The sequence below is a fragment of the Alnus glutinosa genome, chromosome 1 (genome assembly GCF_958979055.1).
Source record: "Alnus glutinosa chromosome 1, dhAlnGlut1.1, whole genome shotgun sequence".
Classification (NCBI taxonomy): domain Eukaryota; kingdom Viridiplantae; phylum Streptophyta; class Magnoliopsida; order Fagales; family Betulaceae; genus Alnus; species Alnus glutinosa.
Window position 1 is genome coordinate 28,469,988 of NC_084886.1, and position 23,848 is coordinate 28,493,835.

General features: G+C 41.0%; 1 protein-coding gene across 2 annotated transcripts; it reads right to left on the bottom strand.

Moving 5' to 3' along the window:
- Positions 1–551: 551 nt before the first annotated feature.
- Positions 552–20,523, bottom strand: LOC133878082 (protein farnesyltransferase/geranylgeranyltransferase type-1 subunit alpha-like). Of its 2 annotated transcripts, none has more exons than XM_062316586.1 (5): positions 19,881–20,523; positions 9,797–9,906; positions 1,568–1,688; positions 1,300–1,383; positions 552–1,201 (listed from the first exon to the last, which is right to left on the bottom strand). In XM_062316586.1, the coding sequence occupies exons 1-5, from the start codon at positions 20,115–20,117 to the stop codon at positions 758–760; spliced, it is 996 nt and encodes a 331-aa protein (XP_062172570.1). In that variant the 5' UTR covers positions 20,118–20,523; the 3' UTR covers positions 552–757. The 2 variants fall into 2 exon arrangements, with proteins under 2 accessions (XP_062172570.1, XP_062172562.1); XM_062316578.1 differs by having other exon boundaries at positions 1,300–1,395; positions 19,881–20,516.
- Positions 20,524–23,848: the final 3,325 nt, after the last annotated feature.

The following is a 23,848-nucleotide window of genomic DNA, read 5'->3' on the forward strand; positions in this document are numbered from 1 at the left end:
GTCCTAGATAGTAGATAGTAGGGATTGGAATTATAGTTCTCTTACGACTCCAATTTTATCTTCTAGCCCTATCATGAGTGTAAATCCAAGTCTATAAATTGAGGTTGAGTCAAGAACACGAAGAACACATTCCTCACTATTCAACATGAAATTAGCAAATCAACCAAAGTCAACTAGTCCTAGTAGCCTAGGAGAGGCCAATTTCGATTGTAGGTACCCTGAACATGTTTGTTAAATTAATCTTGCCATGTTTATCTTGAAGAAAAAAAATTTCTGGAATCGGTATTCCGCTGCGCATACTTTGATTAGCGCATAATCTCCAACAAGTGGTATCAGAGCCAACTTCAAGAAAACTTAGTTTAAATTTTATACATGTTCTTTGTGTTTATCGGCTTTATGATATATCGCTTGTGTTGAATTTTAATTCAACTGCTTTGAAGATTTTTGATTGATTGTTCTCGATCCTAAAACATGTTTTTTGGAATCTAATTTTCCTAAGAATATTTTGGGCTACGATAATTTCCTAAAGAAGATGTGATTATTCACAAGACTTTAAACATAAGGTTTCCAAATTAGTTAGAATGAGATGTTTAAGATTCACAATTTAGGAAAGTTATGAACAATGATTCGAATGATGTAACCTAATTTAATTAAGGTTACCATGTCAAGAACAGGATTATCCTGTGTACATTCACTCAGATCAACAGAGACATACATGCTCGGAAATACCAGAGGAGACGACACAATTTTGTGGGTATTAAGTGGGCTGAGCAGGAAGCTTGGTCTTGCGCCACCTCCAATAGTTAGCTCTCATCAGGTCCACACATTCCAAGATAGAACAAACAGTTTTTGCCAAGTCAGGATCGGGTTGATTTGAGCCTGAAGTGTTGTTGAGACCATCCACAACATCTCTCAACTCTTGACTTGGTTGGAGACCATGGCAGAGAAGATCCAAAAGCGTGCTCAGAGCAAAGATACAGTTGTTGTTTTTGGCGGCCCTCAAAACCTTCAAACAAGCTGAAGAAACGCGAGAATCATTCACCCAAGACTCAATGTCGCCTTTGTAAAGCCCTCGAAGGTATCTCCAGGAGCTCTCATTCTCAGGGTGGGCTACTATGGCTTCAACACTGTAGCTCACTTCAGACTCTCTCATAGCCTCCAGGCCCCCCAGGAGAGGAGACATTGTTATAACGAAGTATCTCTGTTCCAAACAAAACATCATATGATGATGGCTGATTTACAAAAACTAACTAACATAACAAACTATAAAGATGAAATGCAACATCTCACTCACAATACCTGATTCCAAGCAGAATTGTTAAAAACATCTTCTTCAAGGAGTTCCCGACAGTAATCAAGTTCATCGTCCCATCCTCCTAGTGCCTGCAGAACCCACTGCACTAAAGAGAAAAGAAAGAAAACAAAAAAATAAAATAAAAAATACTATTTTACTACCAAATATATATATATATATATATATATATATATATATATATATATATATCTTAAAATATACATACAAGGAGGAGTTCCGTGTGGCTTATTTGGCATAAGGAAGGCAACAAACCTGCCTATGGGACCAGGCGTGATAATTTTTAGCATCAACAGTAAGTATCTTCTTGGTGAACTCAAGTTCCTTGCTTGTAGCATCAGTTCCCAATTTCTCAGCAACCCACCTCCTATGATGCCTACAAATATCTGTCACTTAGATCAATGCAGTGGTACCTGGGTAAGGGCAAAATAAGCTATAGAAACCCCAAAAAATATCTCAACGACAATTTGGCAGTTGGTTGAATAGATTAAAAGGACAACTTCACTAGAATTTACATAATCAGAAGAGCCTATTCAAACGAAACTACTGTTTACAAAAAAAAAAATCTAGGTTCAAAAGGATTTGTTGGCCAGATTACACTAGTAAACGAGCCCATCAACTAAATACACTAGAGAATGACTCCGGCAGGGGAAGATAAGGCATTGTTATTCTAAGCTTAGAGGAACAGTGGCAAGAAACTCTATTCCCTTCTAATGCAGATGCTTATTTTTGATAACATGGATATTAGTCAAAATTTAATCTGGTTAAATTAAAAACTCATACACATTATTTAGTGAGTAGTGGTAGGCCCACACACCAAAGTCACTTTGAGCCAGAGGTTCTGAGACTTGTTCAATACTAATGTTGCCCTCTCATTCTTTTTTTTTTATAACTAATAAATTGGTCCTATTAAAAGCGTAAGACACCCATAAGTACACCGGAGGTATAAAAGAGAAAGCACCTAACTAAAAAATGAAAAACAAACAAGAAAATCACTAAAACTAAGCGACAAAGGGGATACAAAAGCCACCGTCCAAAACGAAGCTAAAATATCCTCTAAGGACCTCTCCAAATCCTCAAAACACCTATTTTTTTTTTTCCTTACAAACACACTAAAAAAGGCATGTCGGCACCATCTTCCAAATCACAACACTTCTCGGCCTTCCAGACGTCCACCAACAAGCAAACAAGTCGATGACTCTTAGGCATAACCCAAGACACATCAAAGTGAGTAAAGAGAGCACTCCACAAAGCGTAAGCCACATAGCAATGAAGAAGAAAGTGATCCACTGATTCATTTCGCTTGCACATGCAACATCTATCCACCAAAATAACATGCATCTTCCTAAGATTATTCAATGTAAGAATCTTGCCTAAGGCCACCGACCACACAAAAAATGCCGCCCTCGAAGGAGCTTGAGTTCGCCACACACTTCCACAGAAATCGACTCAATAGAGCAAGCCAAAGTGCTAACGAAAGACCTGACTTTGAACAATCCTTTTTTGGAAGGGACCCACCACAACCTATCTTTACTACCTCTTCTTATACTAACTGAGTGCAACACCTTAAAAAAAAAAAAAAAAAAAAAAAAAAAAAAAATAAAAGACATCCACTTTCCAGTCATGCGCTTCTCTAGAAAAGCTCACACTCCATTGATTTGAACCACTCGAGAGCTCCAAATTGTCCGCAACAGAGGCATCCTTCGCACGAGCAATACCAAATAAAACAGAAAAAGCTTCCTTAAGAACCGAATCCCCATACCACAGATCATGCCAAAATTTGGTCCTAGTCCTATCCCCCACCTCAAATCTAGAAAAGCTTAAGAATGTTCCCACCCTTTCCTAATGTTCTTCTACAACCCCACCCCAAAGGCACTTGCGGGCTCAAAGGAGCACCAACCTCCCCATAAACTGCCAAACTTGAGTCCATTGCAATTCTCCACCAAGCTTCTCTCTCAATCCCATAACGCCACAACCATTTACTTAACAGAGCCCGATTGAACATCACCAAGTCCCTGATACCCAGCCCTCCCTCTGAAATTGGGGTACAAACCTTGGACCAACTCACCAAGTAATATTTGAATTCATCACTAACCCCTCCCAATAAAAAATCTCATTGCAGTTTCTCAACGCGAAAACCTACACTTGCCGGGAGAGGAAATAGAAACAAAAAATACATGGGTAAAGTTAGCAATGGTACTCTTGATAAGGGTGACTCTACCTCCCTTGCAAAGGTATAACCTTTTTCAACTGGCCAACCGCTATTCAATCTTCCCGATAACACCATCCCATATATGAAGACTTATAGGAAGCCCCCAGTGGAAGACCTAAATACTTCACCGGCAAAGTGGCAACCCCATACCCTAAGATTCCGGCTAAGCTTTCCACTTGATCTACATCCCCCACAGGAATTAAAACTGACTTAGCCAACCTTCAAGCCTGAAGCAGCTTCAAACAGAAGAAAGAGACTCCGAAGATAGCGCAACAGAGAAGGACGAGCATTGCAAAAAATCAAAGTATCATCGGCAAATAGCAAATGAGAGAAAGTAGCATTGTCAACTTTGAAGCCTTCTAGCAGACCCCCACTAACCACATCATAAATCATTCGACTCAAAGCCTCCATCACAAAAACAAACAACAAGGTTGAGAGAGGATCCCCTTGTCTCAACACACGAGAGCTACTAAAAAAACCATTAGGGGAGCAATTCACCAACACTGAGAAGCGCACAGACGAGATACAATAAGCTATTCACGAGCACCAATTTCCCCCAAAGCCACACCTCCTGAGCATATACAAAAGAAACTCCAAATTTACATGATCATAAGCTTTTTCCAAATCTATTTTACAAATGATGCCAGGCTCTCCAAATCTTAATCTGCTATCAAGACATTCATTGGCAATAAAGATTGAATCAAGAATTTGCCTCCCCTTGACAAAAGGCGCTTTGAGATTTAGAAATTACCTTCTCCATAATAGTCTTCAATCTATTTGCTAAAACTGTAGCAATAATTTTGTAAATTCCTCCCACAAGACTAATAGGCCGAAAATATTTGAGAGCAATAGCATATGGAATTTTCGAAATAAGCAAAATGAACAAAGCATTGAGGCTTTTTCAAATACACCTCCATCATGAGAGTCCCTAAACACCTCCATAATGTCCACCCTCAGAACATCCCAACACGCTTGGAAGAAAACCATAGAAAAGCCATCAAGACTCGACGCCTTATCTTTAACCATAGCTGACACTACCTTCCTAACCTCCTCCTCCTCAAAAGCTCTGTCCAACCAACTAGCCTCAGACTCCAAAACAAAATCAAAGGAGATTCCATCCACCATAGGCCTCCACCTACACTGCTCGATAAAAGGCTTTTGATAGAACTGGACAATGTGCACGCCGATTTCTGTCTGATCAGAGGATTGAGTATCACCAATCAATAAGGAGTCCAAAGAGTTGTACCTTCTATTTGAGTTGGCTATGGAATGGAAAAAATAAGTGCACTTGTCACCTTCCTTCAACCACTACACCCTAGATTTCTACCTCCAATTCACCTCCTCCATAAGAGAACCTCAGCCTTTTCTCAATATCTCCTACTCACCTAAGGCCCTACTTTCTTCAATAACATCAAAAGCCTGAAGATCGTCAATAAGCTTCCTCTTGTTTCTCTCTACATTGCCAAACACCTTTTCATTCCTTTTCTTCAAATCCAATTTCAAAGCCTTGAGCTTGCGAGCTAAAACAAAACTAGGCGAACCTTGGAACGAATAAGAATCCCACCATTGTTTCACCAGACCCACAAAAAACCTTCTGCTTTAAGCCACATGTTTTCAAATTTGAAAGGCCTGCTCCCTCTTGAAACACCACCACAATCAAGGAGGATTGGGAAGTGGTCCGAATAAAGGCGAGAAAGCCTCTTTTGAGAAACCAATGGAAACCAAACTTCCTAATCATGGGAAACAAGAAAACAATCAATCCTAGACCACACAGGAGGATCAAGAGAAGTCGACCAAGTAAAAGAGCAACCAGCAAGAGATCCATGAGGCCATGATCAAAACTAAAGTAAGAGAAATCCGTCATAACAGAACAAAGACGAGCTTCGCCAGATCTTTCATTGGGAAAACGTGTTACATTGAAGTCCCCCCCAATGCACCACGGCAAGTTCCACCAACTACAAATGTTAGCCAATTCATCCCAAAGAAGTCTTCGATCGCATCAAGAATTCGGGCTGTATATACTTGCAAAGGCCCAGACGAAATGATCCGCAAAGTTCCTGAACGAGACTACGAGGGTGAAATCCCCCACACACTCATCGACCTTCTCCACCACCCTTGTGTCCCACATAATCAGGATGCCCTCTGAGGCCCCATTTGAGTCCATGGAACACCAGCCCACATGATTGCAACCCCATAAGCTGCGCACAACATTGCGCAATAAACTTTGAATCTTAGTTTCTTGAAAGCAAATAATATCCACCTTCCAATCTCTGAGCAAGTTACTAACCCTTGGGCGTTTACTCCTCTTGTTCAACCCTCTCACGTTCCAAGAAAGAATTCTTGGCTTCATAATAAAACTGGATGACCCCTCCTACTTCCTTTTACCATGGCTCAAACAAGAACCTCTAGTATCATAATTGACTAAACTCTCCAAATTCTTGACCTCCCTTTTACCCTACATACTACAACTCGACAGGTCACCAACGCTTCTAGTCGACGTTCTTCTTCAAGAAAAGTCAAGAGGCCCAGCAATTGCAACTTACGACCCACATACGAGATCCCCACAATGGGATAAATTTCACTCGCACAGTAAATAACCTAATTAGAATACCCCGAACGACCCCCCGAGGATGGGGAATAGGTATTTGGAGGAGGCAACCTACCAATTTCAACTTCTCCTTCCACCTCTTCCGCAACACGCAAGTCCTCCCTACTGCTTTCTTCTTCATTACACTGAGCACCCTCTTGAAACACTACCAAATCTGAGCACCCGATTGGCAAGCTAGAAGCAGCCCTTTGTAGAGACTGAGCAAACGAAGAGAGATCCACTGACAAACCCAACCCATCTGTCCAAGACACAGAAAACACAACACTGGCAGTCTCAGAACAGAGACCACGGCCCCAGATCTCTCACCTTGACCACCGAAGATTGCAAAAGTCACACTCACTGGCAGCAACTGATGCAGCACTACACGATCGGCGACCAAAATCACACTCACCGGCAGACTTTACTGTGACTTGACCCTCTCAGGCAACAAAACAGCCACCGGAATCTTGCCGAAAGAGCCATTGAAGAAGGATAGCCCGAAAGCCCCAACGGACTACTCACCGCACCACTCACCGAGAGAGAGCAACTCGTGGACACCGGCGGTCGCAGTACGGCAGGAACACCCCCAGCAGACGACGATGCGCCTGGGTCACCAGGCTGACCCGCGTCCAAAGCCACCCAAGAATGGGCCGACCCACCAGTGGCAATGACCTTCCCTTTTGGGTCGGTCTCCTAACCCACACCCAAATCCACCAGCACCTTTTAGAAGACACAGCCCTACTCTTGGGATTAAAAACCGGACCCTTGAGTTTGGGTTTAAAGGCACCAGTGGGTTGAAAGACACCAGCCTATTTAACTACCCGATCCTTTGAGGTGAGTTTAGGTCCACAATTGGGAAGGGCTTGATGTAAACTCAGCATAGGCTCACTGCCCAGAAGCCCATCCACAACCGAGTCCAGTCTCATCAAACAAATGCCTACTTCCTCTTTTAGCTTCAGCAACGTCTCTCTCAGATTGGAAAGCTCAAGACTTTAGCTCAAGACTTTCAACAAAATGAAAGTGCGTCAGAAGCCACCCCCCCTCTTTCGCAACTTGCTTTTCAGAAACCGCAGGACCCAAAGTGAAAAGCTTCACTGGAGGATGGGAAGTCTTCACCGAAACCAGAATTGCTTTCGCCATAAACTGGGTATACTTTTACCAGAGCTTGGATCTTCCTCTTGGTGATCGCCGAAGCTTGGATAGACTTGTCCGTCGAAACTCCAACCGAAAGCTCTCTCACCCACTTAGGCAACCTAGCTACCGGCTTTGGAGAAACACCAAGGCTCTCCTCCAGTGGTGACAACTCCTCCTGGTCCCCCTCACCGCCTGAACCTCTGGTTCTGCCGCCACTAATCTAACCCCAGCTCTAAAATGCTCGTTAACCAAACATAACGCCGAGCCAAAAAGATCTCAGCCTACCGCGTCTTTCTTTTGGAATTAGGACCAAGCCACTTTTCCCCCCACCATCAAATTCCTCAACCACCAAGAAGCCACCATGCTTGTTGAAACAACGTTGAGCAATGATCCAAGGAAACCTAGGTTGAGCTTGATTCCAAAAAACCCAACTCTTCCACTACCACCAGCTCCTCGAAGATGTGCACCAGCCAAGCTATCTCGTCTCTATCCATAAGAATAGACCTCAACGTTCCTTTGCAACTTTCACGGAAACGGATCCCTATTTCACTTCCCACTACTAACAATTCAAAATCCTTGGATTCCATTGACCATCTTCGCGAAAACGACATGATACCACTTGATAAAACACTTGAAAGAAAAGGTTCCACCAGTTCCAGCCAATAAACGCACCAACTAACCTCACGCCTCAACGCAGTCTTCAACATGAGCTGATATTATCATCCTATCTTTTTCTTTCTTCACATATATTGATATATCAAAAGGACTGGAACCTATTCTGCTTCTAGCCTCTCATTCTATAACCCTAAATGGTGGGAAAAAGTACTTGAGAAGAGTAGTAATTTGGAAAAGCAGAAAAGTTTCAGGCCTTGACTTCTAACCATTGAAAAACATCAAGGGATACCAAAAAGGAAAGAGTGAGCAATTTTCAGATGGAGAGGGCATGTGATTGTCTTGTTAATAAATCTGCAAAATCAGATGTCACTCACTTAAAATAAAAACGAAAGGTTCTAATGATAGAATGGCCCTAGTCAATTTAACAGGATTTCAAGGAAAAAAAATAAAGAACCTGTTCAATAGCTTCATCACTTCACCCTTGCGATTAATATAACGACAGGCCTAATCCATTTGGATTTGTTTGTGACCAGAATGAAACCACCAATACAAAGACTTTTAAGAGAAATATGTCATAATTACAAGGGCAACCTTGAACTTACCCCGTTAATAAAATAAAGGCAGGTCAATCCATTCCTTTGGTAAAATGGCAAAAAAAAAAAATCACTTTGTACTCGGTGTTCTGCTTGTATATCAAACCTTTCCATTCGTTGATGTAAATGAATAAATGGTGGGTCAAACAGCTACATTACCCATCAAAAACACAAATATATGTATTATTTATAACAGAGATACAGTACAAAGACTAACATCAGATAGTTATACCCTATCAACAAGATAAAGCTAACCACAACTTCTAGAATAACTAGATAAGATAAAACTACTTTAACAGTTGACATTTCACAAATTGCTTGCAAGCACACATTAGAACTACCTCACATAATAAGTAGAGGGTAAAATGTGTAATGCTCAAATTTTATATATATCTTCGATTTTATTCTTAAGCTAAACTCAGATCTTTCTTCTTTTTTTTATAAAAAATGTTTTATTAAAAAAGCGTAAGGCGATTCTAAGTACACAGGGAGTATACACAGGAACAACCAAATCATCCCACAAAAAGAAACCCAAACAAATCCACAAGAACTGAAGCCCTTAAACCCAAAACCCACAAGCAGCACTCAAAGCTACAGCACGAACCTTTCATTTCCTTCACCTAGAGGGCACGCTTGCATCACACAGGAACAACCAAACCAGCCCACAAAAAGAAACCCAAACAAACCCACAAGGACCTAAGCCCTTAAACCCGAAACCCACAAGAAGCACTCAACACTACAGCACTTGAGCCTTTCCTCACCTGAGCCTAGAGGGCACACTAGCATTGCCGTAGTTAATGGAGCTTTTTAGATTCAACACCTCGCTCCTCCCTTTGATCTTAAGACGTGCGACCTTTTTAACCCGATGGAAATCCTCTTCAATGGCATTCAAAATCGCGAAGGACGGATCTTCATCCTCAACACCATCCGACACCCAATCCAAGGGCATGTCGGGGGGACAGACACCCAAGGGGTAAGCGGAGTCTCCATCCTCCCCAACCCAAACCTCATTGCCCTGATCCCACACAACAATCTCCCCAGATGGGCCAAAACCTACCGGCCATCTGATACAGGACTCCCTAAGTGATTCAAGTAGAAGTAAAGGCAACCAAATCTACCATGTTGCTATCCCTAGCTCTCGAAATGCTAATCCAAAACAAGGATTCTATAGCATGTTACATCAATTTTGAAAATCAATTAGTTCAGGATAGGGTGATAGCATCTTGTTTGATATAAAACATCAGCTTACGATTTTTAATACATCTTCATTAAATGTTTGTTCTATTTTACATACATCAGAAAGGAAAACAAACAAATCAACATGTACAGATACTATGGCTCACCATATCTGATAGTTCTTGGAGTTACTCTTAGCAATATTCTCAATGAAACCCAGTTCATCATGCAAGTCACCATCGAGAGCCTCGAGTATTAAACGCCTGAAATGCCATACCTATGAAAAATAGAACCTTTATTAGTCCCAACTCTTTAAAAAATGAATTAATAAATTCTCTCCCAAAGCAAAATGGTCACCAAGAATTTTTGTGAATGTGAGAATTTGGCCTCCTCAAAAAGCTTAATACCTAGGATGTTGAGGGTTCTTGTTTAGAAATACATATGATTTCCTAGCTTTGCATGGACAATCTATAGAGTTTGTGTAACATATAAGGTTCCAAAACATGCTATATTTATTAAAATATATAATTTGAAGTACGAACAAACAAAATGGCACAGTAACAGAACATTCTTGTAAAAGTCCAATAAAGACCTTAGGTTCAAACAAATATCTTACCAACCCACATCACATCCAGTATTCAAGAATATCAATATGAGTGCCTAAGCCACTAGACCTCCATGCACTCTAGCATGAAAAGTAATTAGCTTTAGACCAAGTAAATTGTGAAATTGATATACTTCTACATTAAAGTATTTCCCAAAGTAGCTAGGATTTTATGATTTCCATAATTTTTTCTAACAGATGACAAAGCATACTATTAAAAAATAAAATTATTAAAAGAGGAAAGAGAAAATAGGATATCATTATAAATTAAATTTTAAGAAAAAAAAGAAAGAAAGAGAGAAAGATCAATGAGGGGAGCGAACGAGAACTACAAGGTAAAAAAGAAAAGAAAAGAAGGTAGATTCATGTGTATAATGTACATGGCAAACTCATATGCATGCCACCAATGGCCACTTACCCCAATGTTGATTAAAGTCTCTGTTCCAAGTTGGATTTATATGACATATATGCTCCAACTTGAGGGCGAGTGTTAAAGAGAGAATGTTATGTTGTACTCTTCTAGAAGATAGCCTTGATGAGGTTTCACTACCAGTTGTCTCTTTCTAGAATGTTCTTTGTCATATTGTAAATTCTTCTCCTATATATAAGCGAATGGATAGACTGACAGGTGATATATAAAACAACTCATTTTCCTACATTCTCTTCTTATTTTCATTAACATATTGAAAAGAAAAAGACAAAGGCCTCGAACACGAAAAGTATACAAGAGAGGCAACCACATTAAAACATTAAAGGTGTCGACTTTCTATATAACCCTCCTAAAAGAAACCCTAAGGTCATTCCTTCAAATTTGCGACGTTTAGGCTTCTCGCCTCGCTCGGTCTCTTCTCTTCTCCACCGGACACCACATTGTCAATCTTCCTCCTTCGTTGGTGTCTAAAGACCATTCGTCTTATCAAAATATGATTTTTTGCATGTTTTTTCTTCTGCCCTTTGTTGTTTTGTAGGGATTTTTTTTTTGGTTCACTACCAGCCTTTTTAGGTTTCAAATCTATATATGGATGGATGGATTCCATTCGCATCTACATGGATCTATATGGTTTTCTATTAAAAAAAAAATCATTTACTTTTTTTCTATTAAGGAAGCAGAAATTCGAACTAATTAACCACCGCTTCATGAGGCGTGGTCCCCAGCCGGTTGAACTACCCCTAGGGGTTAACTTTTTTCTATTTTCATTTTTCGTTTGAAAGGGTAAAATTCTTTAGATGAGTCATTATTTGGGACAGCACCTCAATACTTTCCACATTATGTTGTCAGTGGCGGTTTGCTTTGGAGAGGTTTTTTATAAACAATAAGTAATTGGCCCTTAAAGGGAGGAGAATGGGAGATTCTAACTAGTAATCTCCGCTTCATGAGGTGTAGTCCTCAGCCAGTTGAGCTACTCCTTGGGGTTAACTTTTTTCTATTTTAATTTTTTGTTTGAAATGGAAAAAATTCTTTAGATGAGTCTTTCTTTGGGATGGCACCTTAATACTTTGTACATTATGTTGTCGGTAGTGGTCTGCTTTGGAGACTTGTCTGATGTGTTGTTTGTCCTTCAATTGTATTCTATTGAGGTTGGAGGTTTAACTCTTGGACCACAATTCGTTGTAGGCACTGGCTCCCGATAATCCTCCATCCTAGAAAAAGGCCAAGAGAGGCCCAACAAGCCCGACCCATTTCCTACATTTTGAACCAGCATTGTCAAGGTTGGCTCAACTTGGAATAGCGGTGGGTGCAGGTGAGCATTAGAAGCCTAATTTGATTTCCGACCCTTGTTTGTTCGGAAGTTGGAACTAGGCATTGACTCCAATCAGGTCGGTGCCCAACCATATTTAAAATTGAACAATATTCTCTGTTTTCCATATCACATGACATTTTCCTGTTATCTCTCACCTCTTCTTCTTTTTTGGTAAGTCTTTCACTCGCTTTCCACATAAAAGGAAATTTAAACTAGCCAAGAAAGGAATAGATGAAAAGGTTTTGGCTTGTCATGGTTAAAACAAATTAATAAGAAAACTAAACCCCAGTCTTATTAGATCAAGAAAGTCATGACACTACGACAATAGTGGACCACAATAACCAAGATTGTAAGACCAGAAGATCAAGAAGTATAAGTGGCAACCTAGGCTCACACCATTACCTATTAAGGGTTGTGAATCCATTGCATAGGATATCTAAGGTATAGTGTAATTAGAAATATTAGATTATTGAATATTTCAATCATATATTTGGAACATCTGCTGTACAAGAAAACAATGGTTAAAATGAGGGTAGATTTGGATTTCCATAGTTCAAAAGAGGAATTAAAAACGCACGCGACTGCAGGGGCAAAACTATAATAATACCTATGGTCCCACAGAAACCTTTTGAAATTGTCTTAGTCTTTAGATATATGGGCCTCAAATCCTCAATCACATGCAATCTATAATATTCCCATTCCCCCCAACACAAAAATAATAATAATAATAATCATAATAATAATAATAATAATAATAATAATTCCTATTCCTCGCTCCACCCCTATGTGATTAGTAATAATGAACCAACCTTTTTTTTTCTTTTTTTGTACTGCTAAGTTAAATACACATAAAGCACTCAAATGGTTTTGTACCTACAACCTCATCCTCCCTTTTCTTACAGGGAATGGAGGTGCCGTTTTAGCTTAAGCACATTGGCAAAATCAACAAACTTTGAGTTGGCTCAAGAGGTAAGTGCCTAATGCCAGAATCATCCTTACCTCTTTAATTTGTTTCTACCATTGACAAATAAAGGGGTTTCTTTTCTGCGAAATCTATACAAATAGTAGATTGTGAAATTTCTCCCAATAGGTGAAGAATCAACCAAACTAAGGAAAACTAGAAAGAAATCAATCGTACCAGTAGGATACTCACTCCCAATATTTTTTTTGATAGGTAATAGCAATTTATAGAAAAGCGCTAAGGGGCGCAACCCTTATACACGGGAAGTATACAAGAGAGCCCTTAAGCGGGTCGAACAGAAAGTAAATTTAAGAAGTCTACAAAAGTAAAGACACTCAAACTACGATATGGCGCTAACCAAGAGTATAAAGTGTTGAGCAACCGCTTCCTTAGCTCCACCATAGGTGTCTCTACATCTTCAAACAGACGAGCATTCCGTTCCCTCCAAATACACCACAACAAGCATAGAGGAGCTAACCGCCAAACCTCTTTCGCATGCCGACTCCCAATAGCCGCTCCCCAACTAATCAATAACTCCAACACCGAATGTGGCATAACCCACTCAACCCCAAATAAATTAAGAACGTAGCTCCACAGGGCCCGAGCTACCTCACAATGGAGCAACAAGTGATCAATAGACTCCCCACTTTTCTTGCAAAGACAACACCACTCCATTACTATAACATTCCTCTTACGCAAGTTATCATGAGTCAAAATTTTGCCCAAAGCTGCTAACCATACGAAGAAAGCCACCCTAGTTGGAGCCTTAACACGCCAAATATTTTTCCAAGGAAAAGAAGGAAGAGAAGGGCCATCTTTCCTACAGAGCTCTACATAGAAGGAACTCACCTCAAATAAACCTTTTTTAGAGGGATTCCACACTAATCTGTCACCCTCACCATGACGAATCGAAGTAGAATATAATCGGTCAAAGAGAGAGAGAACCATATCCATCTCCCAATCCTGGATATGTCTTGTGAAAAGAACATTCCACTGAACTACACCATTAAGGACCACCAAATTATCCGCCACCATCGCGTCTTTGTTCCTAACAATACAAAAGAGAGCTGGAAAGCATTGCTTCAAGGAACTATCCCCACACCACCGGTCATGCCAAAAACTAATATTAGCTCCACTCCCCACTTCAAAACGAACAAAATTCCGGAAATCCTCCCACCCCCTCCTAATATGTTTCCATACACCCACTCCAAAGGAACCCAAGACCTCTTTCGAGCACCACCCGCCCTTAAGACTTTGAAATTTGGCATCAATAACCAAACGCCATAAAGCCTTTCTCTCCCTACCATATCTCCATAACCATTTACCCAAGAGCGCTCGATTGAACTGGATGAGATTGTGAACTCCCAACCCACCTGCGTATAAAGGTGTACAAATCTTCTTCCAACTCACAAGATGGAACTTTTTCTCATCACCAATGCCTCCCCAAAGAAAATCCTTTTGGATTTTATCAAGACGATTAGCCACCCTCACTGGCATAGGAAACAAAGATAGGTAATAAGTTGGAATGTTGGAGAGCGAACTTTTGATAAGAGTCAACCGGGCACCCTTCGACAAGTACATCCGCTTCCAACCCGCCAACCTCCTTTCCATTTTTTCAATAACACCATTCCAAATAGAATTGGACTTGTAAGAAGCACCCAACGGCAAACCCAAGTAAGTCATAGGCATAGAGGCAACCCTACATCCAAGAAGATTGGCCAACCTTTCAACCTCCTCTACCCCACCAATTGGGACAATTTCTGATTTACCTAGATTAATTCTCAACCCAGAAGCTGCCTCGAATCCTAAGAAGATACATCTCAGGTGGCGAATTTGTTCTTCTTGGGCACCACAAAAGATCAAAGTATCATCAGCGAACAGCAGGTGGTTCACAACTAGTGCCTCTGAATCACTGGAACCCACTGAGAACCCTGTCAAATTACCCTGGTCCAATGCGGCAGTCAACATCCGACTCAACGCCTCCATAACCACCACAAACAACAATGGAGAAAGAGGATCTCCTTGACGCAATCCCCGAGAGCTATTAAAGAAACCCGAAGGGGTTCCATTAACAAGAATGGAGAATCTCACCGTTGAAATACAAAAACGTATCCAATCCCTCCATTTTTCCCCCAAACCACATCTTTGAAGCAAATATAGCAAGAAATCCCAATTCACATGATCATAAGCCTTCTCCAAATCTAGCTTACACAGGAGTCCAAGTTCCCCCGATCGAATATGACTATCCACACATTCATTTGCAATAAGCACAGAGTCTAAAATTTGTTGACCTCTGATAAACGCATTCTGAGTGTTGGAGATAATCTTGCCCACAACGGACTTAAATCTGTTGGCAAGGACCTTTGAGATAATCTTGTAAACCCCCCCTACCAAACTAATAGGGCGAAAATCTCTGACATCCATGGCACCAGTCTTCTTAGGAATCAAAGAGACAAAAGTAGCATTCAAGCTCTTTTCAAACTTTCCTCGAGAATGAAATTCTGCAAAAACATCCATAATGTCAGTTTTTAAAAAATCCCAGCACTTCTGAAAGAAAGCTGCAGTGAAACCGTCAGGACCCGGCGCCTTGTCACCATTCATATCCCTGATTACCTCCCACACCTCCTTCTCCTCAAAAGCTCTTTCTAACCAAATGCTCTCCTCTGCCTCAATGGATAAAAAAGATAGGCCCTCCACCCTAGACCGCCACGAGCAATTCTCCAAGTACAAAATACTGTAGAAATGAACTAAGTGCTCCTTAATCTCCGCAGGATTTCTGGAAGTTATACCATTAATACTCATAGAGTCCACTTGGTTGAATTTACGATGTGAGTTGGCCACCCTGTAAAAGAATTTTGTGTTCTTATCCCCCTCCTTTAACCACAAAGCTCTAGATTTTTGCCTCCAGCTTGTTTCCTCAAAAAGAAGGGTCTTCTCCATCTCTCTCGCCATATCTACCCTTCGGACTTTATCATCCTCCTCTAGGCCACGTTGTTCTTCGATTAACTCCAGCTCTCGAATGCCCTCCAGTAATTCTTTCTTCTTTATCCCTAAATTACCAAACACTTCTTCATTCCATTTCTTCAAATCAGCCTTCAAGGCCTTCAGTTTATTGGCCAAAACGAAGCTAGGAAGACCCGAAAACTCGTAAGACATCCACCACTTTTTCACCTGCTCAACAAAACCCTCGTATTTCAGCCACATATTTTCAAACTTAAAATACCTGTTTCCTCCTCTATTAGTCCCACAATCCAATAACAAAGGAAAATGATCGGAGAAAATTCTTGTCAACCTCCTCTGAGAAACTTCAGGAAAACGATCCTCCCACTCCGGAGAAATTAAGAACCTGTCTAATCTCGACCAAGTTTGATCTTCCTGGCCACTCGACCAAGTAAACTGGCCATCCTCAAGGGGAAGGTCCACCAAATTATGCAAGAAAATAAAATCAGAGAACTCTTCCATAGCTGCAGAAAAGCCAGCACCACTAGATCTCTCACTAGGAAAACGAACCACATTAAAGTCTCCCCCAATACACCAAGGCATTTCCCACCAACTCATCAGTCCCGCTAATTCATCCCACAAATCTCTCCTCTCCCTGTCATCATTCGGACCATAAACCCCCCCAAAAGCCCAAACAACATTATCTCCAATGTTACGCAAAGAACATGCAACAGTAAATCTACCAATACACTCTTCCACTTTCTCCACCACCCTTCTATCCCACATTAACAAAATTCCACCCGACTCTCCATTAGCACCCAGGTAGCACCAATCAACATAAAGGCAGCCCCATAAACTTCGAACCACCTCCCTTGAGATAACTGCCATCTTTGTCTCCACCAAGCAAACAATATCCGCCTTCCAAACCCTTAGAAGCCCTCTAATCTCCATTCTTTTCTTGATCGCATTAATCCCTCTAACATTCCACGTCAAAATTTTAGGCGTCATAAAAGCGAGATGGCCCCCTACCCTTATGCCTGCCTCTGTCCAACTGCTCCCCTCTCTTCTCAAAATTCATAGACCAGGATAGCCTATTTAGTTCCCTCTGTCCTTTCACCCCCTTAGCAGGCGAAAGCTTAGTCTTAGGTTCAGCCAAAGAGAGATCTCTAGCCGCTTCAATCTCCTCAAACAAAGCTAGCAATCTGTCCTCAAAACGACCACAAGAAAGCCCAATAGTAGGATAAAACCTCTTAATTCTTTCTACCACCCATCTAGGCGAGACACCCTCTGCCCGTCTACATCCTCCACTGCCAAAGGAGTAATAACAATCGGTTCATAACTCTCTAACATCCCCCCACCATTCCTAGCCTTATCTTGCAGCAAGAGTCCTTCAGTATAGTAATTACCCTTATCAGCCACCATTCCTTCCCAGAGGCACTTCCCCTCTAGAGGTCCCCCTGAACAAGCTTCTGGTTCAAGTCCCACTTTACCTACTAAAGAGGAGAATAAAACTAGCTCAAGACTACCTTCTTCCTGCCTCTGAGCCACAGAATCCACACCAAACCCAGAACAACCCAGTCCAGCATTCACCAGCGAGCTATTTACCTGAGAAGCCAACATCAGCCCTCCATCCTCTGCCAACAACTCCATACTGATTCCCATTTCAGCAACAGAACCCTTCTCTCCTAGAACGGTGGCCTCTCCAGCTAACGTAGATCCCAGCCCAGACTGACAGAAGCCGTTTGATTCCAGCCCAAGACCAGAAACTGCTAGCTCCTCCAACTGACTATCAACGGGCTGAAAAACTTTCGACACTCCTAACCCACCACACAGCAACTCCTCGGACGCCGGAGAGAAATTCTGTTCCCCAATCCTCGAAGAATCCTCCCCCTTCTCCCTGCTCTGTCTCGTTCCAGTCTCCGGTATAGTTAGCCCCGGCTTAGCTCTCCAAGCAGTTGAGGAAGACCGGTTTCGTGACTTCCGACGCTGATACACCCGACTGGGAGGACTACACGAAGCCTTCGAGATGGCCGGACACCTACCCAACGGCTTCAACGGCCCAGCAGAAGAAGATGCACCCACGTCCAGCGAGAACTGGCGAGTAGGAATAGGTCGCAGAACCGACCCAGCCTTAGGCTTAAACAGAAACTTGGGCCTCTTGATGGGAAACTGCAAAGGAGGGCTGACTTTGGTGGACTCGAAGAGGTTCTATCGGGCAACAGGGAATTGGGACGAGAGGGACTGGAGCCCAATGAATTGGTCCTACCCATCACCTCGTCTTCCAACTGCCGCAGCCCAGCCAGACAAAACCTTATTTCCTCATGCAACGTCTCCAACGTCTTCCTGATGCTGCACAGCTCGAGGCAATCACCGACGTGTGACTTGCGTGGTGCAGAAGGCAACACAGTAGGGCTAGAGCCCTCTCCCCTACCCCTAAGGTCTGACACAGACACCCTATCCGACGACTCATCCAAGCCTGCGTTTTGAATCTTTAGCCCTGCCGGATTCGGCGGAAGGGCCTTCTCCATCTTCTCAGCCTTCTACCCCGCCGGTTTCGCCGGAAAATCCTTCGCCAACTCTTCCATCTTCAACCCAGCCTGCTTCGCCGTAGCCAATTTTGCCGAAAGGGCCGCCTGATCACAAGAACCCATCGCCAGAGACGACGCCCGGGTCTGGGGATCCACCTCCTTATGGTAAAAACACGCCTTCTCTTTCGGCAAAGGAGCTCGCAGAACGTCAGCATAGCTCCTTCTCCTCTCAAAGAGACGTTTAGGCTGTAACATAGCCTTGCCTTTAAAGTGCTCTGGAGAACTGCCAGCAAGCAGGCTATTGAGGGCTAAACGGAGCTCCTTCCCGAATCGCTTCCACCCCTCACCAAATCTTCCTTTAGGCACTAAAACAGACCCTTTCCTTCTTCTCCCCTCATATTCTTCTATGGTCAGAAAGTACCCATGCCTATTCGCACACTGCTGCGCAAGAATCCGCGGAAAGCCTGAAACGGATTGATTCCAAAACACTCTACTATCAAGCACCGTAACCAGATCATGAAAGGACTTAATCAACCAGGCAGCCTCATCTTTATCAATCAGATTGGACCTCAACACTCCTTTCCGACGTTCATGAATCCTAATGCCTGTAAAACCACCCACTACCGACAAGCCAAACTCCTTAGACTCTACAGACCACCACCGAGACGAATTCATGAATCCACTAATTTTCCACTCAAGAAAGATGGTTAAACATCTCACTCCCAATATCTATCCCTCAAAAAGCAAAAAACCATTTAAGTAAAGCCCATAATATGTTGTAGAGAAGAGGGGATTTCAACTATCTCTCCCTTTTACAAGGCTTTGAAGCCTTCCTCAAATTTCCAAAGTCACATCTCTAGATATCACCTTTGTGGTTTTCCGTAGTATATTTAGATAATGTCCTAGGCTTGAAGACCACCAAAGTCCTTTTCACCTTAACTAGTGAGATTTGCTGGGGCAGCATTTGTGACACTCATGCACCAAGCAGCTTCCTTTCCCTTCAGAATTGATTCTTTCTCAAGCATCCCCACACTATTGAGAACATCAGCATTGAATTGACTTGGTTTTATCAATCGAGGTGCTTTTAACCCTCAATCAAGGCCCTTAGAACCCTGGTATAGCTATATCTCTAATGGTTGATATCAAAGGTGAAGATGTCTCCTTAGTTATAAAATCTAATTTTCAAACAGTGTAATCACAATCCCATCATCAAATTATTCGGTGATAAAAGTAAAATGACACATAGTGATGATTATTATATAACAATTTATACAAAGCGATGTTCATATCACATAAGCCGATCGACTTTATATTTTCCCAAATGGGTATTGTGATCTTAGGATTCATTTTAAAATCCACCCCCTCAGAGCTAAGTACGAAGCCAATGAAATACATGAATAACACAATGTCAAACGCATTCAACCCCATCTAACATTCTCCAAAACCATAACAGAGAGAGAGAGAGTAGTAGATTACAGTGTAATTGCCGGCGTTCAAGTGGATGGCTTCAGCGGTGAGCCAAAGAGTGCGAGGCGAGCGCTCGTCGGCCTGGTAGACGGCTCGGAAGTAGTCCATAGTTTCGATGAAGTCTTCCTTGTAGGCGATCGGGACGACTGGATTTGGACCGTCGTCCTGGGGAAGGGGAGTAACATCCGACCAGTCGGGCCTCTGGCTCAGCGGGACCCTCTGCGCGTTGTCTTCGTCGGAGTCCATCCCAACCAAGTTTATTCTCAGTTTCTCTCACTCTCACTCTCGCTCACTCGCTCTACTTGGAAAGGAAGAGAAAAAAGATGAATGGGAGGGATCTGCATAAGGAATTTGTTTGTAGACAAGGGAACTGGATTCCTCAACTTACGGCTTAGATTTTAGGCATGTTTGGTGTAGTGTACCTGTTGTGCACTGGGTATGAGATTGAGCACTACAAAACTCTTGGGACTATGTTGCATCAGTGCAAAAATGGAACCTCGACAGCATGTGTGGTTTGATAAAAAATAGACCTAATTTTCATAGGATGTTTGTATGCTTAGATGCCTACAAAAAATGTCTAATTATCAAGTTTAGACCTATGATTGCATTAGATAGTTGCTACTTAAGGGCTCATACGAGAGACAATTATTATCATATGTGATAGGTAGGGATGGAAATGATGATTTGTTCCCCAATTATATATGATGTTATAAAAACTGAGTGTAGAAACTCATGGATATAGTTTATGGATAATCTTCTAGATTGCATTGGCCCTATTGAGGAGTGTGAATGGGTTTTTCAGTCTCATAGACAAAAAGGTGAAATTTATATTTTACTTCTTTTTTCCTTTTTGTTTTTCGCATGTGAATGTTATATTAAAAAAACACTATGCTAATTTCATTTCTTTTTTCATTTGTAGGGACTTGTTGACACATTTGAGTCAATGTATCCTAGAGTTGAACATAGGCTTTGTATCCGACATCTACATGCCAATTTCAAAAGTAATGGATGGGAAGGAAGACCATTTTATTTTGTGGATTTACGCCATTTAAGCTTGTGTTACCCTAGTTAGAGTGTGTTGGAGTGCTTCGGTGTGAGGGATGTGTTTTCGCTTTAAATCGGTAATACTCTTAGCTTAAACTCATTCTTTTATATTAATTATGCTGACAATATGCTTTTGTGGTTTTTAACCATAGGTTTAATCATCTAGTCATTATAATGGTCTTAATGCTAGCTTAATAGTAGGTTTAGCATCTTGATGTTTTAAAAATTGTAATTATTGCATGAGGTGTTGATATGGCTTAGAACCGTATTATGAGTGTTGTTAAGACCCTAGGTTATGCTTAGGAGTAGTTTTGGTTCGAAACTAAGTTTCTACCAGGAATGAACATTCAATCTCCTTGGCCAAATGTTCGATCCTCGTGCTTTGAACGATCATTCTTCATGTGTCGAACGTTTGATCATCGTATCTTGAACGTTCAATCCTCATGTCCCAAAAGTTTGTGGGTCAAGCAGAATACCTACTTTGGACCTATTAAAGATTAGAATTAGTTTTAACTTGGGATTAGGGCTAATGATAGGTTTTGCTCAGATATCAAGGTTGTGGAGCCTCAAGAGAACTTTACGGATGAGTCGTTTGATACAAGTGAGTAAAAACTCATATGGATACTTCTTATTATTTTTTCCGTATACATATGATTATTTTGTGTACCAAACATACATATTTACAACTCCATGAAATACACATTTTGATAACTGTGAACTCTATTTTGTGAAAATGAGTGATGAATAAAAAAATAATGAAAACGATGAATTTATAAAAGCATGCATGTAAAAGACGGTGGATATTAAATTGCACCGTATGATATGATACACCGGTATATGTAGGATAACTGCTATGGGGCATTTTGATAACTGTGAATTATATTTTGTGAAAATGAGTGATGAATAACAAGATAATGGAAATGATGAGTTTATAAAAGCATGCATGTAAAAGATGGTGAATATTAAATTTCATCGTATGACATGGTACACTAGTACATGCGGGATAAGTGCTACGAGCTTACAATACAGGTTAACCCTATGGTCAAAGGTTTATCTATTTTTATGGTTGGCCTTGGATCCAATGGTTATTTTGTGACTGGCGCACCATGCTTGAATGGGGTCACAGTTACGAACGTTATTAACAACATGGGCTACCCGAGCTTGGACTCGGTCAGGCTGCTAATGATGGACGATAGCGTACATATCTAGGGCACCAATTTTGTATTACAAGTCTCTTGAGACAGCTCCAACCTTGCTATAAGGGTTTAATATTTTGGGTAGACCATATGGTGTTGAACTATGACATGATTATCTTATTACGTCATATATTATATCTATATTGCATCCATTATGACATCGTCAAATGATAAACTATAACATTGCATTTATGTATGTAATTTATAAATACTGAGTTCATTACATAATAATTTGTCATCATGTGTATTATTACTCACTAAGTCATGAACCTCGAAGCAGATATGGTTGTTTAGCGTAGTGATATCGATCTAGTTATGTTTAAGAAATTATTTATAGATTTTGAAGATCGCTCATGGTAATTAGTACTTTTGGGTAATATTGTAGGCTTAGAATTTGAGGATGCGATTGTGTATTAAGGTTTAGCTTTGATCTTTATTATAGATTATATGTATAGTGTGATTTCAGTTAATGTGATGACTCTTGGTAGATGCTTTAGGTGTAGATATCCGTAAGTCTTATTCCTTGTGGAATGAGACTGGGAAAGGAACTGTGAAGTTAATTAATTTCACCATCTCAAATCCAATACGGCCGTTTGGCGTAGTGATATCAATCTGGTTATACTTAAGAACTTATTTCAGGATTTTGAAAATCGCTCATGGTAATTAGTACTTTTAGGTAATATTGTAGGCTTAGGATTTGAAGATTCTATTGTGTATTAAGGTTTAGCTTTGATCTTTATTATAGATTATATGTATAGTGTGATTTCAATTAATGTGATGACTCTTGGTAGATGCTCCGGGTGTAGAGATCCGTGAGTCTTATTCCTTGTGGAATGAGATCGGGAGAGGAATTATGAAGTTAATTAATTTCTCGGGGCTTCACAGATGGTATCAGAGCCTTATGCTCTGATGACTATATGAACTGATTTGTTATGTGTTAAGAGATGATCTACTAGAGCCTAGGATGGAATAATTGTACAAGGAATGCAGAGTCTTGACAAAAAAGATTTTGAGGATATTGGATTTTAGGATTTTAGGATAAGAATATGGTATTAAAGTTAGGATTGAGATCACTATGTTAGCGTCACTAGAAGGATTGGGAATAATCTGAACTAGGATAAATCGATACAAGTGCTAGGAATAGATCTACGCCAAGATATAGGATAAGTTGGTATTAGGATAGAAGCTTAGTAGGGTAAGTTTCACAATAGGGTTTAACGTCTTAAGTGAGACTCGACACATGATCTGGAGCAAGGGTTAATGATCAAAAGATCTACACATATACTACATTTACCATTGACGAGATGGGGATGTGTTTGAGATGGACCACTGCCACGATTCAAGGAGGGTGGTAAATCTGAGCAACATGACATGTAATTGTGGTCGGTAGCAACTTAATGGGATTTCGTGTCCGTATGCATGTGCTCCCATTTATGCTGGCCAACGTACTCTAGAAGACTTTGTGCATGAGTGCTATCGCATGGATGCATACAAGAAAGCCTACGTGTGATGACCCATTTTTTTTCTTTTTCTTTTATATACAAAACAAAACCATCATAATGGTATGACGATTAGTCATTAAGCCAACATCAACCTAATACATCTTATAACATATGCATAATATATCAGAGATAAACTTGTAGCAGTGTATTCATTAACTAAAAAGTGTAATTACAACATCAGAGCCATACATCTATCTATCTGTTTAAGGCTTAAATCAAATATTATTTACATCAA

Excerpts from the sequence above, each read along its gene's own strand:
- LOC133878082 (XM_062316578.1), bottom strand. The coding sequence starts at position 20,117 with ATGGACTCCGACGAAGACAACGCGCAGAGGGTCCCGCTGAGCCAGAGG. Across the intron at positions 9,907-19,880 it reads TGAACGCCGGCAATTACACT|GTATGGCATTTCAGGCGTTT; the intron begins GTAATCTACTAC and ends TATTTTTCATAG. Across the intron at positions 1,202-1,299 it reads ACAATTCTGCTTGGAATCAG|AGATACTTCGTTATAACAAT; the intron begins GTATTGTGAGTG and ends TGTTTGGAACAG.